The following is an 18,293-nucleotide window of genomic DNA, read 5'->3' as shown; positions in this document are numbered from 1 at the left end:
TGCTTTTGTAGAATTAAAGTGATAAATCCTAATTAACATCTTTATGTTTTGGGGATAAGCAATCGTTTTTGTCAAAATTAAGTTGTGAAATGCTCGGGTTTGTTCAGTACCCTAATGCCTCGTTAATTCATACTAATTGAGAAAGATTTTGGAGAATTAACACAAAATCAGCACAGAATTAGAATTGAAAAATACGTATTAAATGGGGAGAATTTTTTCTCTTTCTGTTTGAAAGAGCAGTTTGTTTTTAAACAGTCCTCTTTAAATTTATGTTATACATGTCAGTTACTTAGGGAGTTTTTTCCTTTAGTTAAAAGTGAGTCCCAAAGTCAGCACGATATATGTACATTACAATTGATCTGGACATTAATAGAGACCAAGTTAAAGGTATTTTTAGTATATTTAACTTTTTAAAAAACTATTTTATTTTTCATCATCAAAAGTGTACTCTTTAATCCCCACCCCTATTTCCTCCATCCCCTCCTCCCCCCTCCCCTCTGGTAACCATCAGTTTGTTCTCAGTAGTTAAGAGTCTGTTTCTTGGTGTCTCTCTCTCTTTTTGCCTTTTGTTTGTTTCTTAGATTCCACATATGAGTGAGATCATATGGTATTTGTCTTTTTTGACTGACTTATTTTGCTTAGCATTATACTCTAGATACATCCGTGTTGTTATAAATAGCAAGATTTCATTCTTTTTTATGGCTGAATAATATTCCAGTGTGTGTGTGTGTGTGTGTGTGTGTGTGTGTGTGTGTGTGTGTGTGTGTACTGAGCCACCCAGGCGCTCCTGAATTCGTGTTTTTTTTGAAAGTTTTTGGGTAAATACTCAGTAGTGTGATTACCAGATTATAGGGTAGTTCTGTTTTTAACATTTTGAGGAAACCCCATACTGTTTCCACAGTGGCTGCACGGGTTTGCATTTCTACTAACAATGCACGAGGGTTCCTCTTTCTCCCTGTCTTTGCCAACACTTGCTGTTTCTTGCGTTTTGATTTTAGCCATTCTGATAGTTGTGCAGTGATACCTCTTTGTAGTTTTGATTTGCATTTCCCTGATGATGAGTGATGTTGAGCATCTTTTCATGTCTTTTGGCCATCTGGATGTCTTCTTTGGAGAAATATCTGTTCGTGTCTTCTGCCCATTTTTAATTGGATTATTTTTGCGGTGTTGAGTTTTATAAGTTCTTCATATATTTTGGATACTAACCCTTTATCAGATATGTCATTTACAAGTGCCTTATCCCATTTAGTATTTTGCCATTTAGTTTTTTTGGTTGTTTCCTTCTCTGTGAAGAAACTTTATTTTGGTGTAGTCCCCATAGTTTATTTTTGCTTTTGTTTCCCTTGCCTCAAGAGACCTCTCTAGAAAAAAGTTGCTGCAGTCGATGTCAGAGAGGTGACTGCCTATGTTCTCTTCAAAGATTTTTATGATTTCAGGTCTTACATTTAGGTCTTTAATCCATTTTGAGTTTGTTTTTGTGTATGGTGGAAGAAAGTGGTCCAGTTTCGTAATTTTGCATGTAACTGTCCAACTGGAAAAATTCGTTGAAGAGACTTTTTCCCGTGGTATATTCATTCCTCCTTTGTCGAAGATTAATTAACTATCTAATTGTCCGTTTACTTCTGGGTTTTCTGTTCTATTCCATTCATCTATGTGTCTATTTTTATGCCAGTACCATACAGTTACTACCACTTTGTAACATAACTTGAAATCTGGAATTGTGATACCTCCAGTTTTGTTTTTCTTTTTAAAAATTTTTCTTTTTTTTTTTTTTTTTTTTCAACGTTTATTTATTTTTGGGACAGAGAGAGACAGAGCATGAACGGGGGAGGGGCAGAGAGAGAGGGAGACACAGAATCAGAAACAGGCTCCAGGCTCTGAGCCATCAGCCCAGAGCCTGACGCGGGGCTCGAACTCACGGACCGCGAGATCGTGACCTGGCTGAAGTCGGACGCTTAACCGACTGCGCCACCCAGGCGCCCCTTTAAAAATTTTTCTAATGTTTATTTTTAAGAGGGAGAGAGACAGAGACGGAGCATTAGAGGGGGAGGGGCAGAGAGAGGGAGACACAGAATCCAAAGCAGGCTCCAGGCTCCGAGCTATCAGCACAGAGCCCAATGTGGTGCTTGAACTCATGAACCATGAGATCATGACCTGAGCCAAAGGTGAACACTTAACCGACTAAGCCACCCAGGTGCCCCTGTTTTTCTTTTTTAAGATTGCATTGGCTGTTAGAAGTCTTAGGTATAGTTCCATACAAATTTTAATATTTTTTGTTCTACTGTGAAAAATGCTGTTGGTATTTTGATAGGGATTGCATTAAATCTGTAGATTGCTTTGGGGAGTATAGACATTTTAACAATATTTGTTCTTCCAACCCATGAACATAGAATGTCTTTCCATTTCTTGGCATCATCTTGAATTTCTTTCATCACTGTTTTACAGTTTTTAGAGGACAGGTCTTTCACTTATGGTTAAGTTTATTCCTAGATAATTTATTATTTTTAGTACAATTTTAAATGGGATTGGTTTCTTAATTTCACTTTCTGCTGCTTCATCATTGGTGTATAGGAATGCAACAGATTTCTGTACATTGATTTTGTATCCTGTGACTTTACTGCATTCATTTATCAGCTCTAGCAGTTTTTTGGTGGAGTCTTTAAGGTTTTATATATATAGTATCGTGTCATCTGCAAATAATGAGAGTTTTATTTCTTTCTTAGCAATTTGGATGCCTTTTATTTCTTTATGTTGTCTAATTGCTATGGTTAGGACTTCCAGTACTATGTTGAATAAAAGTGGTGGGAGTGGACTTCCTTGTCTTGTTCCTGACCGTAGGAGAAAAGCTCTCAGTTGTTCCCCATTGAGTACATTGTTGGCTGTGAGTTTTTCGTATACAGGCTTTATTATGTTAAGGTATGTTTTCTCTACCACTTTACAGAGGGTTTTTATCGTGAATGGATGTTATACTTTGTCAGATGCTTTTTCTGCATCTGTTGAAATGATCATAATGGTTTTTATCCTTTCTCTTATTGATGTGACACCACGTTGGTTGTTTTGTGAATCTTAAACCACACTTGCATACAGGAATAAATCTCAAATGATTACGGTGTGTGATTTTTTTAAAATGTATTATTAGATTCAGTTTGCTAATATTTTGTTGAGGATTTTACTTTTTTTTTTTTTTAATTAAACTTCAGGTATTTGTTTTAATAAGACATTGTGCCTTTTGGGATGCCAGAGTGGTACAGTCTGTTAAGCATCTGATTCTTCATTTTGGCTCAGGTCATGATCTCACAGTTGTGAGATCAAGGCCCTGCATCAGACTCTGCGTCAGACTTTTCCGCTGCATGGAGCCTGCTTAAGATTCTCTTTCTCGCTCTCCCTCTGCTCCTCCCCTGCTTGTGCGCTTGTGCGCGCCCTGTGTCTCAAAAACAAAAAAGACATTTGCCTTTTGTGGTTTAAATGTGTAAATCCACAAATTTCTATTAACTAAGAAGTATCCAGATTTTCTTTTTTTTTTTTTTTTTTTTTTTTTTTTTTTTCAACGTTTATTTATTTTTGGGACAGAGAGAGACAGAGCATGAACGGGGGAGGGGCAGAGAGAGAGGGAGACACAGAATCGGAAACAGGCTCCAGGCTCTGAGCCATCAGCCCAGAGCCCGACGCCGGGCTCGAACTCACGGACCGCGAGATCGTGACCTGGCTGAAGTCGGACGCTTAACCGACTGCGCCACCCAGGCGCCCCAAGAAGTATCCAGATTTTCAATGCAGTGAAAGACTGTACTGATATGTTTTATATAGATTGTTTTGCCAGGTATTGTCATAAGATAAAATATCTTGGTACTTTGTTGTTGAAAATAACCCTTTGTAGGATTGTTTAGTGGATGAAGATGGAGTTTTCACAGAAGTTGCAGGTCCTGAACTTGAAAACAAGGCTGTCCTTGAAGAGGGAACAGATGTGGGTGAGTATTGTATGTGTTATTATGATAAATAGATACTTTCTGAAAAGCAGCCAGCAGTAAGCTTTGCTGGCTCTTCTCCCATCTTACACTCTCATTAGAAACAAAAATCTGAAATTGTATTTTATTTTACTGCATGGTTTAAAATGGAAGTTGGGACTTGTTCATCTTTTGCTTTAAAATTGTTCTGTTTAAGCAAAGCAGGGCACTCAACAGGGAGTGGTGTTATTTTATGGCTGTGGCTGTATTAGTTTTGTGGAGAAATAAAATCAAGCTTGAGGCTAGGTGCTGACCGTGTATCAGACACTACTGTTTTTCTAACCCTCTTGTAAATCACTGATCCCCTGTGCAGCGCTGTTTATGTACTATGATCTTCGGGGTCCTCCAGCCTTGACTTGTCTTTTTGACTTTTTATAGTTATAGACCCAAGGACCAGGTACTGTTAAGACCTTTCTTCGCCCACACTAAGGCTAAGGCTAATTAAACATGGTGTATTACTTTCCTAGAACTACTGTAACAAATTACCATAAATCTACCAGCTTAAAACAACAGAAATTTATTCTCACAGTTCCGGAGGCTAGAAGTCTGAAATCAGTGGTTTGGCAGGGCCTTGCTCCCTCTGAATGCTCTATGGAAGAATCCTTCCTTGTTTCTTCCTAGCTTCTGGTGGTTTCTGGTTATCCTTAGCTTTCCTTGGTATCATTCTAATCTTTGCCTCCGTTGTCCCAAGTCCTTTGCTCTTGTGTGTCTCTATCCTCCCCTCTTATTAGGACACTAGTCATTGGATTCAGGGCCTACTCTAATCCAGTGTGACCTCATCTTAACTTGATTACATCTGCAAAGACCCTATTTCCAAATATGGTCACATTCACAAGTACTAAGGGTTAGGATGTGAACATATCATTTGGGGGGATAAATTCAACCCACTATAGCTGGTTTCTTTTGGATTCTTTGGAGACCATTTTAAGATTCATGGTATGAAAGATTATGGCTATGAATTTCAAACGTAGAATTTTAGATATATCCTATTTATCTTTCCTTTGGAATGAAGAGCCATGGGAATGGCTTAATTTAGAGTCTACTTAAGGTTTTGTAGTCCCTGCTTTTTTTTGCCAAGAGATTCCCAGATTATGCCTCTGTAGCTACTCTTACCAACTGGTACCTACTGGTTCAGATTAGTACTCCTTGGGAATTACAGAGCTATTAGGATTTTCATAGTACTTTTTAATTCTAATGTAATTTGTTATTGATTTTTTCAAAGTTATAAAGATGCTTCAGGCTTCAAAACATTTGTTGAAAGAGGAGAAATTGGTACACAGCTATCCCTATGACTGGAGGACTAAGAAACCAGTGGTTATTCGTGCCAGCAAGCAGTGGTTTGTAAATATCACGGATATCAAGGCTACAGCCAAGGTATACGAGACATCCTGTTGTGAGCATTGGGTTTTAATTCCCTCAGTATGAAAGGATTGCATGGGAGGTTGAAGTAGGATTTGGGGAATAGAAGGGATTGCTGCTGTTATGATTTGGTGATGTGATTTGGTTTCATAAAATTATAGTTTTAGATTTAGAAGGATCTTGGATTTCCATTCCTTCATTATACACATGTGGCTTAAAGAGGTTAAGTGACATGCCCCAATTTCCTGCCCAGTATAGTGAAAGTAATATAGAGTTAGGACAGATGTGAGTTCAGGAGGTGGTTAGCCTCTCAGAACCTCAGTTTCCTCATCTATATAAAGTTGATAATAATGCCTACCTCGTGGGGTAAGTGAATGAGGGTTCCAGACCAGTGTCTGGCACATAGTAAACATTTCAGTAAAACTCTTTAAAAACGCTTTGCTTCCTTAAGATTGAAATTGCAGTCCATTCAAAAAATTGTTGCTTTGACTTAACAAAGACTTTAAAATGGGTATTCTAAATATTAATATATATTTGAGCTCTTTCATTCACCACATAGTATATGTATCTGTGTGTGTGTGTGTGTGTGTGTGTGTGTGTGTGTGTGTGTATGTGTGTGTTGTAAACAACTTAATTCTGTTGAATGAAAGAGCTCAAATATATATTTGTTAGCCAGGCTGATAATGAAGATACTTTATGTTACTGCTTTCATCTTAACATATAACTGTAATCAGTTGGTTTATTTGTTGACTTGGCAACTTGAAGCCCTTGCCAAAGCCGGGCAAGCAGTTTACATTTTCTGTGTTTGTATAGAGTGGACAACTATCGTACGGACTGTTTTATTGTTTGCGTTCCTGTGAAGCCTGTTTTCCTTTGTTGTAAATGTTAAGTTTTGTAACTTCAGCTCTGCACAGATTTTTGATTGAAGAACATCTAAGTCTGATGCAGAATGCTGGAGCCTCATGTTTTGTTTCATTTTGGTTTTGATTCCTTCACAGATAATTTTCAGTTTCTCATTGCAGTAATAGAATAATGTACTGCATGCTTCTCCTACCCAAATTCAACATTAATCACCTTCTGGCCAATTTTATTTTGTCTGCACCCCTCCTACCACCTTCCTTTCACTCCCCACCCATTGGATTATTGTGAAGCAAATTTCAGGCCTTATGTCTTCATAAATATTTCAGTATGTATACCTGAAAGATAAAGACTATTTAAACATAATTCAAATGCCATTGTTACCATCTTATAAAAGTAATAGTTATTGCTTAACAAAATCAAATATCCAGTCTGTATTCATATTTCTTGGATTTTCAAACCAAGGGTGAATCAAATTGAATCGCATATGTTGCCATTCTTCCAGTAGGTTTCGAGGGAGGGGATTTCTTGTAGTTGAGGTTAAGTGAGGAAGATATTTAAATCGCTCTGCAAGCAGAAAAATGCTTAATTAATGGCTCGATTCTTAAAAATGAAGTTGACGTATTTGTCCTTTCTTGAGATTATTACCAAACATTTTTCTTATATAACTCATCTTTTGGTAACTGACAAATGAAATGAAATAAAAAACAACTTTTTGGGGGGCTGAAGGTAGAGGAAGTTCTTGCGAGAGAGCAAATAAATAGAAAGTGTGATTTTCAGAGTGTTTTCTGTGTTGTAAACCATAGTATGTGAAATTAGGTTATATTGCAGCCCTTGTTTATCAGCCTAAAACAGCTTATTTTTTAAGTAAGTACTTAAAAATTATTGTTGCAGTCATGTTTGAATGTATTTTAACTGTGGTTTAACTAAGTATAATACTTCTACTAACCCTAGTATTACCAGTTTTGATCTAGGGTGTTTGGAAATCAGTAGAAAATCTCTTGTCCCATCCTCTAAAGGTGAAGTCTGTTCTCAGTGTTATTTATTAGATCCTTTGTGGCCTTCTTTTAACTTTGCTTCATTTACTCTGAAATCTGTTTTTTAGTTTAATTTTTTGGGTATGGGGAGGGAGACATGTAAATGACTATAAACATCCAAAATAAAGAGCTATGAGAATAAATAGTGGAAGTTGTGGAAAATATGTTCTGCTTACTCTCTCTGGATGTGATTTGTGCATCAATTACAGGAATTGTTAAAAAAAGTGAAATTTATTCCTGGATCAGCACTGAATGCCATGGTTGAAACGATGGACAGACGGCCGTATTGGTGTATATCAAGGCAAAGAGTTTGGGGTGTTCCAATCCCTGTGTTTCATCACAAGACAAAAGATGAATTCTTGATCAACAGGTAGAACTCTTTCTGCATTTCTTTCAGCTTTTTTTTTAAATGGAGACATTTTGTTTAAGTGTTACTTATTTTGAGAAAGAGAGAGAGAGAGAGAGAGCTAACAAGCCGGGGAGGGGCAGAGAGAGAGGGAGAGACAGAATCCCAAGCAGGCCCCGCAGTGTCGTCACAAAGCCCCATATGGGGCTCAGTTCCGTGAACCATGAGGTTGTGACTCAAGCCGAAATCAAGAGTCACATGCCCAACCATCCAGGCCACTCAGGTACCCCAATTTTTCCCCGCATTTTAACGTGAGCTGTGTTTTCTTCAAAAGTAGAAAATTAGTGGACTGTTGAGAACTGATATATGTTAAATCACATATTATAAAATAACAGTCTTTGGTGGGGGAATAAAATATAATTTCACAAAGATCCTTTCACGTGGTTGAAATTTTAACAGCTACAGTTTTTCAGTATAGATACTTAGAAGCAGAGGCTCTGATAGTTTTTCTGTGGGAATCCATGGTTTCTGACTGTGTGCCTAGCATTGTGCTAGAATCCAGTGTCAGGAATCCAAAGATGAACAGCGTTCAGGAGGGGATCCAAGTATGCAGTTTTTCTTTAGGAATCAGAGTCCCTCTCTTACTTCAGGCTACTGTTTGAATAGAAATGACATTGTAGGGGCGCCTGGGTGGCGCAGTCGGTTGGGCGTCCGACTTCAACCAGGTCACAATCTCACGGTCCGTGAGTTCGAGCCCCGCGTCAGGCTCTGGGCTGATGGCTCGGAGCCTGGAGCCTGTTTCCGATTCTGTGTCTCCCTCTCTCTCTGCCCCTCGCCCGTTCATGCTCTGTCTCTCTCTGTCCCAAAAATAAATAAATGTTGAAAAAAAAAATTTAAAAGAAATGACATTGTATAATGATTTATAGATCCTTTAAAATTTAAGAAACTGTTACATAGTTAAATGCACAAAACTAACGTTTATTTTAGTGATGATTACCTTCCCAACTGCTTCTTCTCTTTTCTTTAAGGTTTTTTCTTTTTTTTCTTTTGAGAAGATAATACATGGACATAGTCGACAGTGCAGGGTAGAGAAACTTAAACAGTGGAAAGATTTTTTTCCTAATCCACACACTAGACTTTTCTCGAGGCAGTGTATAGACTGACATTGTCCCTGCTTTTCATGAGGGAACAGTCTGGCTAGTTTATCTTCTAGTACATTAGGGAGGTTTTCGGTATTCAGTATAGCTTTTACTAACAGATGTGGACAGGGAAATAGTAATCATTCCTTTTAAGAATACATCCTAAGTTTTCCTTTTTTTTTTGAGTAATTTTTTAAAATCTATTTATTTTGAGAGAGACGGAGACAGTGCGAGTGGGGGAGAGACAGGGAGAGAGAGAGAGAATCCCAAGCAGGCTCTGGGCTGTCAGTGTGGAGCCTGACGTGGGGCTCGAACTCACAAACTGAGATCGTGACCCAAGCCAAAACCAAGAGTTGGATGCTCAGCTGACTGAGCCACTCAGGCACCCCTGAGTAATTTGTTTTAATCTGGTTAATGGAAATTTTACTAAGTTATGTTTTAACATGAATGAAAAGTTTGAGCCCATTTTGATAAATATTTTCACATTTTATCATTTGAGGATCCAATAAGGTTTTTGAGGGCATGGAGGCCACTAAGTAATGATGGGGAGTTCGAGAGGTTGTAGACGTAGAATTGCATGTTTCTACTTTGGGGTTCATCAGAATTTTTGTAAAAAGTTCCTAGTTTTCATCGTCGATGTTATCAGTATTTCTTTAGGTGGTCCTTTTATGAATGCATGTGTTTCAGGGTTTTTTTTGAATGTTGATTAAAGTGGGTTTGTTTGTTTGTGTGTTTTAATCATCGATAGCCACATATTAGGTAGTTCTTAGTGTTTTTTGTGTAGAAGTTCTTTGTCAATTTGAAATATACATTCTGTCACTGTTTCATGGGGAACCTGACACCTTATGGCAACATGGCTCAGGGAAGAACTGCAGGTTCTGCCTTGGGCAAATATCGCCATAAAACAGCTCATTTGCTTTCTTCACAGAGGATGCGGCATTTGAGTAGGGCCTTGAGGATTAGGTAGGAAAGTATTTTGCAAGTGGAGGAATTAGCAGCAGCTGAGGGTGTGGAGCAGGGAAAGCATAGCACATGTATAGGAGCCATAATGGGACTGTCCCGTGTTGAGGGGGGTTTTAGAAAGTCAAGTGCTGAGAGAGGTTTGTGGGGGCAAATTGTAGTGAGTTTTGAATACTAGGTTAAGCAGTTTAAATTCTTAAATAGGCATGAGGAGTGAGAGTATATTTTAGGAAGAAAAGCTAGAGGTTGGAGGCCAGGAAGTCACTGTAAGACTTCGTCAGTATTATTACAGATTGGAGCCAAGGCTCTTTGGGCTAAATAGTGTTGCCCATGTTGTTCTTATAATTGAGAGCTTGGTCAGATGTAGACTGCTGATACCCTAATACCTTAAAGTTGACATAAGTTTACACAGGTATTATTTAAAATTCCACACTGTACAGTTTTCTTTTAAGGAATGTGTATAAGCCGTTGTCATTGTTCCTCGTTTTTTGGGGTTTTTTTAGTGTTTAGAGAACAAGATTTTTAGGGAATTTCCTTGAAGTGATGGAGGTGGACATATGTATATATTAGTAAGAAGAGGAAATTAGTTTATTTGACAATAATGACAATAAAACGGTACATAGGTCGATTGGTCACTAAGCCAGGTGAAATAAATGTGAGCTTTGTCAGAAAAACACAAGCAGATTTTCATCAGGTATTATTTATTTTCTGCTTACAGTCGATACATGCTTATGTTGCAGATTTTTTTCTGTGCATCTCCCATTGTGTTGCTTGCATCATATTAGTTGAATTCTGATTTTGAAGTAGAAGAGATATACAGAATATTGGCCTACAGAAATGACAGACAGACTTAGCCAAATTGTCTGTCAGTTCATAGGTCATTTTCCTGTACACCATTTCTGAGTGATGACCCAAGATTAATCTTCCTCCACTGTTGGTTCCTTGGTGTGACATTGCACTTAATGTAAGAAGATAGATGTTAATTCTTAATTACTTACTTGTAAGTAATTTTTTTAAGACCGCGTGAAGGCTTATCTTTTTCCCTCCTTAATCAAGTCAGAATCAAGTGACCACGATTTTCTGTCTTTCTTGGATAGATCTTTCTATTGTAGTGAGTTGGTAATCATCAAAAGTAACAGCATCTCCACTGGACATTGGTACACAGTCCACATGGAGTTGCTGTTACACTTGATAACCCCAGTAAGCATACCAGAACATTCCTTCTGCTTTTCTGGACCAAAGTCTGTAAGTTCAAGTCTTAAGTATACTTGTTTCACAGAAGAAAATCTTGATTGATTCACATTGCTAATAAGGTTAGAGACTAGTAGATTTGAAACTCTGATGTTTAACTTGGATTTGAATTAATGTTCTCATCTGCACTTCATATTCACATTTGTATTTGCTCAAGATATAATTGCGTTTCTGACCTTAACATCATTGATTTTTCTGAATCTGTAATAGAATGCCATTATAATTTAGGTAGAAATCTACTCCTAGTTAATAAAGACAAATACTTTTTAACATAATACAAAGGTAACATTTAGAAGCATTTGCTACCTAGGAAGGAAAAGAAGTTGTTAAATTTTGTTTATTTCAGGGGCGCCTGGGTGGTTCAGTCCATTGAGCTTCCGACTTCAGCTCAGGTCGTGATCTCACGGTTTGTGGGTTCGCGCCCCACGTTGGGCTGTGTGCTGACAGCTCAGAGCTTGGAGCCTGCTTCAGATTCTGGGTCTCCCTCTTTCTCCCCCTCCCCTGCTTGTGTTCTGTCTGTCTCTCTCTCTCTCTCTCTCAAAAATAAATAAACATTAAAAAAAATTTTTAAATTCTGTTTCAGATTATTGTATCAATTCACTATTAATACAATAATCTATGCATTTAGGAAATTTAGCCCTTGATTTCTAGAACCTATGAGAAATTTACTAGAAATAGTCAAGGAATTTACAGTTCACTTTGAGTGCTAGCTCTACCTCCCTCTTGCTCATATAACAATGACCATTTTGGTGAAAAAATTTTATAATCATTCAATTAAAAAATTCTCCAAAATTGTTTCCTGTCACCTATAATACATAAGTGTAGGATTAAATTAAAAATAGAATCCCCCCCTTCACATTTCACTGTGTTCTAGAATAAATTTATAAACTTAGTAAATAAATTAGAAACATTTAGCCTCTTACCTCATTCTTATTCCAGTAACTTGCAGAAGAAGAGTTGTCTTATAGGCCTTAATATTGTTCCTTTAATAAAGACAAAGCACAGGAGACAGTGGAATGACAGCAGGTTTCTTCCTTGCTTAGTAATCCTAATGCTGCTTAATTTCTGATAATGTGCTAAATAAGCCTTCAGCACAGTCGATATCAAAGTTCAGAATGATTGGATGGTGTTTCAGTTGCTCATACAACCTAGTGGATTTTCACTGGTTGAAACCTAAGGAGGGACACGTAATACATGTGTTTAGATAAGGCCCTTGCATAAAGTACAAAGTTTTATGATGGATTTATTGCTTTATGAAATGCAGCATTAAAATGGAAGCATATATTATGTAGTGATAAGTGGTTTCACCCACTTTTATCAACAGTAATTTATACTGATCTTTAGGTTATAAGTTAACCACGTGTTTGTGTTAAGTATAGGATATTATTAACACAAGGGAAGAATTCTTAAATTTCCAAAGACAGATTTTGACTTTTCCTTGTATTTTTTCCTGAAGAATATTCACTATCACTAAGATACGTTTATTGTTTTTAAAACAAATATTGTTTAAAATTGTTTTAAAAACTCATTGAAGCATAATTTCAGTTTCATTATGAACAAACTATACTTCCAAAATATTTATCCTTAAATAAGAAGATGAACATCTCTTATACGAAGACAGGTATATAAGGGTGTCTCATATAGTTGATAATAAAGGAACATGGTGATAGAAAGAAATAATCTAAATTGGTTTTGGAAGACTGAGTATACAGCCATTAAAAATGCTGGCTTAGCTCTTAATGGTCGCCTGGTTCCCTCTGAATGAAAATCCAATCCGTGCAGCCCACCAAGGACATTGGACTGTTCTAGGTTTTTGCTACAGTATTCTAGTGACAATGACCACCTTTAAGCACTAGTGTAGCATTCACTTGTTTTGTTTTGTTTCCAAGTTATCCTTCCAGATTTGGTTTGAACTAATGTTAAATCTATCTTTATTTTACAATCTAGGATAGTTAACCTCAAGTCTGTAGGTTGCCAGGGTAGGTTTATTTTTGTTGAAAATTGTGTTTTTAAAACTCTCTGCCACAGTTTTTTAAGATTATTCAGAGACTCAGAGTACAAATCAAGAGAAAGTTCTTACTTTGTGGTACCAAATCCATGCACTTAAATTTTGATTTGTTTGGATTGTGAGGGTGTTGTCTTTGACGTCTGTATTCTTATCATAAATTTTGTTCAGTTTTTATCCCCGAGCTCCAGAATTGTCTTTAGCGTCTTTTCCTGTTTTCAAAAATACATGTAATATAGTGTTGTAAGATCTCGAGACGGAACTGAGTTGCAGAGCATAATGCTTATTAAAATATATTTGGTTCATGATATTCTTATATTTCATAATGTAGGGAAGCAAGTCTTGCTCTAAATACTAGTGAGATTTGCCCTATTATTGAGGCAGAGCTTCTTCTCTCCCTTTTTAAAACGTTTCATATTTCTGGGGAACCTGGGTGGCTTAGACTGTTAATCATCCAGCTTCGCTCAGGTCATGATCTCATGGCTCGTGAGTTTGAGCCCCGCGTCAGGCTCTGTGCTGACAGCTCAGTTTCTGAGTCTCCCTCTCTCTGCCCCTCCCCTGCACACACATTGTGTGTGTGTGTGTGTGTGTGTGTGTGTGTGTCTCTCTCTCTCAAAAATAAAACATTAAAAAATAAATAAAATAAAATGTTTCATATTTCTTTTGAATACATTGAAAAAATTATTCTTTGGTCCAGATTCATATGCATGTGTTATGAGGGAAAATATTGGTTTATTTTTTTAAAAGTGTGTAGTTTTACTTATGACAGCTTTTTTGAAATTAGATTTTAAAAACTGACTACTACTGGATTATTTTCATTAGTGTAGATGACATTGTGTGATTTTTTCATTTTTTTTTTATTTTTTTTTTATTTTTGGGACAGAGAGAGACAGAGCATGAACGGGGGAGGGGCAGAGAGAGGGAGACACAGAATCGGAAACAGGCTCCAGGCTCCGAGCCATCAGCCCAGAGCCTGACGCGGGGCTCGAACTCACGGACCGCGAGATCGTGACCTGGCTGAAGTCGGACGCTTAACCGACTGCGCCACCCAGGCGCCCCTCATTTTTAATAAGTATTAGGGAAACTAAAAGAAAAACAAAATCAAACTTTCCTCCTCACTGAAGCAAGAGGCTTATGAGTTTTTAAAAAAAGTATATTTGCAAATAAAGTGTATATAAGATGCTTCTTACACTGAAAAGTTAGATTATGTGAGCGAATTACTAATCTTTATAAGAAAATATAACAATTAAAACTATAATTTTAGACTAGAGATAGTTGACTAAACTTGGGGGGACTTTACAGTTGTCTTAATAACTTGTCTGCTCCAAAATGGGAATCTTTATTGTTTGGTATTTTTAGTTATAGTTCTAAAACCTCATTGAATTATCTATTTAGGGATATAAAAAAAGAACTTGTCGGTCACATTAGAGGTGAATTTGGTCTCCTAAAATGGATATGCGTCATCTATAATTATAAGGTTCATATGGCCTTCTTTCTGACAGCTGTTCCCAGTGTTCACAGAAACTGAAGCTCAGAAAAATAATATGATGTATTCCTATCAGTATCTAATAATTCATGGGTAGAATCCGGTCTTTGGACTTGGTGTGTGTTCTGTCAGCACACTAATCTCCTGGGACTGCCCTGTTCCCTCACTTCGTCTCCAGTTGAGGGTTTCATTACACATGGGTAATAAGACTCTTTGTTGCCTTTGCTTAGCAAGGCAAGAGAATAGAAGTGTGAATTCACAGGTACAGTGGTTGTCTTTGTAGATGAGTTAGAGAAGCTGAAGGGAGAAGTAAAAACAGAATCAAACCATGATTTAGGAGACAGTTTTAAGGCCTGGCATTACCGGTGTTACTTAGTTTAAAGGCTTATGACTTAAGGAACCCCGAGGCAGGGAACAGGGTTTATCTGTCAGGAGCTACTAAATATGTTTTTCTGTGAATCCAATTAGATAGTGCTTTAGGGTCACCTGGGTGGCTCAGTCGGTTGAGCATCCAACTTTGGCTCAGGTCATAATCACGGTTCGGGAGTTCGAGTCCCGCATCACGCTCTGTGCTGACAGCTCAGAGCTTGGAGCCTGTTTTGGATTCTGTGTCTCCCTCTCTCTCTGCCTCTCCCCCACTCAAACTCTGTGTGTGCGTGCGTGCATGTGTGTGTGTGTGTGTGTGTGTGTGTGTGTGTGTGTGTGTCAAAAATAAACTTTTAAAAAAAGTGCGTGTAAACTGCTTTGAAAAGTACAATGTGTGGTATATACATAAATGCTTTTATTTTAATATTAATCCTAATACGCTGTACCGTATTTCCTACGTTGATATGAAACTTGAACCATTTGCTTTTAGTTTTGTGTTATTTTGTAACCTATTTATTTCTAACAATTTTGAAACGGTTTTACTGTTTCATTTTACCATTTACCTAAAATTAGTCTAATAACATTGTAAAAGTAAGGGGTCAAAATGACACTCATGTTTAGAATCATTCTTTTTTATGAACATTTCAGAATTGGTATGAACATCATGTCTACTATAATTGGGTACGTGTAAATGTACTTTGCTAGTATCTCTTTAGAAAAATAACATTAGGTTATTTAGGTTTTCTTTTATAGTATGTTCACATTTTCTTAACTGTTAAAATGTTCTGTGCAAACTATATAAAAAAGTAATATGTAACTAAATATTGTCATATAACTAGGTATTGCACAAAGTTTTTATGGTCTCCTATCACAAAAGTTTATCTTTACTGTTAAAGTCCATCGAAAATGTATGACTAGAAGAAATATGGACTTGTGCCCGTTTTAACATTCTTGTTATTTGTAACTTCTTTAAAATGGATGCTGATAACATTCTACTTTTTCAGTCTATCCTTCCTAGCATACCAACTTAGGTATTTGAAATTTCAATTTTTTGAGCCTATCTAAATAATTTGTAATACCCATTGGATTTTTACTTTCATAATTTTTTAATAATTTAAAATAATTTAATAATTTTTTCATACACATCTGTGAATTTTCAGACCCAAAGAGGTAGATGATTTGCCCTTGCATAGTCATGATTAATAAGAATCAGATCCAGATTAAGAATGTAAAGCTTTTCAGGGCATTGAGTTAAATTAAGGGGGATCGGTTCATTTGCTTCAGGACTTCTCAGGATCCTTAATATGTTAATTCACAGCATAACTTACAAAGAGGGACACAGCATCAGAGTTGCCTAAATCTGTGTGATCACAGTGGACTATTTCGTGGTATGTCTGTGTTAACGTTAGGAGTTTTCCGTGTACCCCAAAGATGGTTTGGGAAATGCTGGCCTAAGTATATTTCCCAAACAGTATTCTGAAACCTGTCCTTATGTGAACCACCCCGAGTGAGGAACGGGTCAGGAATATAAAACCTCATGACTTCAGGGCACCTGGGTGGCTCTGTGGTTAAGGTCCAAGTCTTGATTTTTGACTTCGGTCAGGATCTCACAGTTCATGCATTTGAGTCCCGTGTTGGGCTCTGAGCTGACAGCCTGGAGCCTGGAGCCTGCTTCAGATTCTGTCTCTGTCTCTCTCTCCCTCTCTCTCTCTCTCTCTCTCTCTCTCTCTCTCTCTCTCTCTCCCTCCCCCACTTGTGCGCTCGCTCTCTTTCAAAAATAAATAAATAAACATTAAACAATTTTAAAGAATGTAAAGCTTTTCCCGTTCACTAGTCTTTCCATTTCCATTGACTCTCATGGGCCTGTAGTTAATTCTTAGTTACTAAGAATTAGTAACTAGTGGAATGTGGTGGAAATGAGCATAATTCAAAAGTTAGCTTTTGTATGTGTGTCTTAATCTGTAAATATTAATACGGATTTGTATCTTGGTGATAGGTTAACATAATTACTCTCTAAATTTACCTGACTTCACAAAATGAGTTTGAATAATAACTAACACTTATATAATACTTGTTAGTATGTGCCAGACGTTGTCCTAGGCATTTTATATATATAAGCTTAATTAATATCCTTAATAGCCATCTTGATGATATTGTTATCTGCATTTTAAAAACAGATACAGAAATGTTACGTGCTGTAGCCAAGGTCACATTAGGTAATAAGTGGAAGAGCCAGGAATGGAACCAAAGCTGTCTAGTTCTAAGGTCCATGCTCTTAACCATTACATGTACTCTGACCCATGGAAAGCAACTAGAGGAAGTTGTAACGTCAATAAAGCTGTGATAATAAATTAAAAGTATGTTACTGCTGTGAGAAAATGTAGTATAAATTTTCCCGAGTTTAGTTTTCAAAGAATTTATAACTGTGTGTCTTCCCAAAGATATGGTCAATTTCAGTTGATGTGCACTTACTGGCTTTTTACTGCATATTAGGCTCTGTGCTGCGTTTTTTGTGCATCATCTTCGTTTACATGGCATTCTGAGGGAGGTATCTCGGATCGTACAGTGTAAGTTCCATTAGTGCAGGAATCTTATCTGTCTTGTCAACTGCTATATTTCCAGTTCCTAGGACAGTCTCTAAGATACTGGAGGTTCTCAATAAATATTTTTGAATAAAATATTCTGTGGATAGGGGAAAATAACTATTCTGTTTTTCTTTTTTTCTTTTAGCTGTTTCTTATTTTTTAAATGTTCACTATTACCCTCTGTAGTTAATTGAACAGTTTTGCCTTTTCCCACCTAAAACAGCCAAACCACAGAGCATGTTATTAAACTAGTGGAACAACATGGCAGCGATGTCTGGTGGACTCATCCCCCTGAGCAGCTTCTTCCTCAGGAAGTCTTATCGCAGGTAAATTTCTGTGTGTATTTAACAACCTTCGTGTGCATTGCATGACTTAATGAAAACACAAGGGATTCTTGAGCGTTAAAAAGTACTTATGTCATTGTGTAAAGTTGATGAGTTCATTTCACTATAAATCAGGAGCCAGTGCAGTTTGAGAGTAGACGTTTTTGCCTAGCCATAGAAGCTTGGTGTTTAATATAGCAGTGGAGTATGAGGGTTATTTGTTTACTTATTGAGGGCCAAGATTGATTTTTAGCGGGTTTAGTTGACTAAGCAGATGTAGGTGTTGACTATGAGAGAGCGGTGCCTAACTTGGTACATCAGCGTTTTGTAGGATCTGCATTGGAGTTGACTGATTCCATCACACATGAACAGAATCCAAGTTAGGAGATCATTTCAAGAAGTGAAAACACTTTATGTTAGTAAGTGTAGAATCAAGTGGCCACAATCACTTTCACATACAAATGAGGCAGTTGTACTCAATTGCAAAATACTTAGAAATGTTTGAAATTTCATTTTAAAATGTGAATTTAATGGTTGTAAGCATTTGATTCTCTTATTTTTTTTTTAAGTTGATTTA

At 37.1% G+C, this 18,293-nt stretch overlaps 1 protein-coding gene across 1 annotated transcript in view; it reads left to right on the top strand.

Annotated features, from left to right (window-relative positions):
- Positions 1 to 18,293, top strand: part of IARS2 (isoleucyl-tRNA synthetase 2, mitochondrial) — a 67,752-nt gene that overhangs the window by 27,336 nt on the left and 22,123 nt on the right. Inside the window, exons 10-13 of the mRNA XM_086694717.1 lie at positions 3,875 to 3,965; positions 5,224 to 5,375; positions 7,465 to 7,625; positions 17,617 to 17,719. Coding sequence (XP_086550843.1) covers positions 3,875 to 3,965; positions 5,224 to 5,375; positions 7,465 to 7,625; positions 17,617 to 17,719 — 507 coding nt within the window. The remainder of the gene's footprint in view (positions 1 to 3,874; positions 3,966 to 5,223; positions 5,376 to 7,464; positions 7,626 to 17,616; positions 17,720 to 18,293) is intronic.

Source organism: Puma concolor, chromosome E4 (assembly GCF_028749965.1).
Source record: "Puma concolor isolate L17-30 chromosome E4, mPumCon1.1.hap2, whole genome shotgun sequence".
Classification (NCBI taxonomy): domain Eukaryota; kingdom Metazoa; phylum Chordata; class Mammalia; order Carnivora; family Felidae; genus Puma; species Puma concolor.
The sequence above is the reverse complement of the archived record's forward strand: the minus strand, read 5'-3'. Positions and strand labels throughout refer to the sequence as shown.